We start from the raw sequence: 867 nt of genomic DNA, 5'->3' as shown, positions 1-867 counted from the left end.
AAAAGTGAATGATAAGTACACTGTAATTGGTAGAAGTGGAAGACTGTGCTCTGCACAGTTCTGACCAGATCCAGATAAAAAAAATAAAAAAAAAGTCTGAAAGTCTTTTGATTTGTGAGAAACCTAAAATCATGATTATGCAAAAAATAGAGATGGAAGATCTTCTCTTGACCTGCGGAACGTTTGAGAACGAGTGACGCTGGAATTCCATCAATGGAGGCACATTTCATTCTTCCACTGAATGTAAGACTTCAGACATTCCCTTCAGTGTGGCAGACGGCGCTAAAGATGCTTCAGACCCCTGTGCAGAAAGAGACTTTATTAAATGATTCATCGCAGATTGTCAGATATTAATAGTGTGTTAAAGCACACAAAGGACCTTTAAAATAAAGGTTACTGTATTATCAGGGTTTGCAAGCGCTTCAGTGATGGTTAGATCTAGAGTTAGATTCACTCACTGGTGACGGTTGAGTATTTCCAATCTTACATGTTCCCATGCCTCCGTCTCGGGTGGAGCTCGGTGCTGGGCCGCCGTGGCCTGCTGTTTGCCATGGGGCCTCTCTGGATCTCTCTGTGCGTCCTTCTCCATTGTCTGTCACCTGTGGTCCACGGGGGGAAGAAAACACACAATACACACTCTCTCAATGAGGGCTGAGGATTATTCGCACTAGGCAGGCATGGGGTCTGTGAAAAAAAGACACTGCTGCTTCTGCGTCACGCGCATAAATCACATGCAGAAGACACAGATAGATGTTCCACTGTACCCCCACTGACAGACACTCACACACATCAGAAAAATTACACACTCACACAGACACACACACACACATGTATGTAAAATGCTGAATATACACATTAGTGTTAATA

The 867-nt window shown here is 43.5% G+C and overlaps 1 protein-coding gene across 6 annotated transcripts in view; it reads right to left on the bottom strand.

Annotated features, from left to right (window-relative positions):
• Window positions 1-6: 6 nt before the first annotated feature.
• LOC107674769 (cordon-bleu protein-like 1) overlaps window positions 7-867 on the bottom strand; it is a 66,773-nt gene continuing 65,912 nt past the window's right edge. For all 6 annotated transcript variants that reach the window (XM_016468865.1, XM_016468864.1, XM_016468866.1 and 3 more), the window contains 2 exons: window positions 459-599; window positions 7-301 (listed from right to left, as the gene is read on the bottom strand). In XM_016468865.1, the coding sequence (XP_016324351.1) occupies window positions 227-301; window positions 459-599 (216 nt within the window). In that variant the 3' untranslated portion in view covers window positions 7-226. The remainder of the gene's footprint in view (window positions 302-458; window positions 600-867) is intronic.

Source organism: Sinocyclocheilus anshuiensis, unplaced genomic scaffold (genome assembly GCF_001515605.1).
Source record: "Sinocyclocheilus anshuiensis isolate Anshui unplaced genomic scaffold, SAMN03320099.WGS_v1.1 scaffold680, whole genome shotgun sequence".
NCBI classification, from domain to species: Eukaryota; Metazoa; Chordata; class Actinopteri; order Cypriniformes; family Cyprinidae; genus Sinocyclocheilus; species Sinocyclocheilus anshuiensis.
Note: the sequence above shows the minus strand (reverse complement) of the source record. Positions and strands in the feature narration are given on the sequence as shown.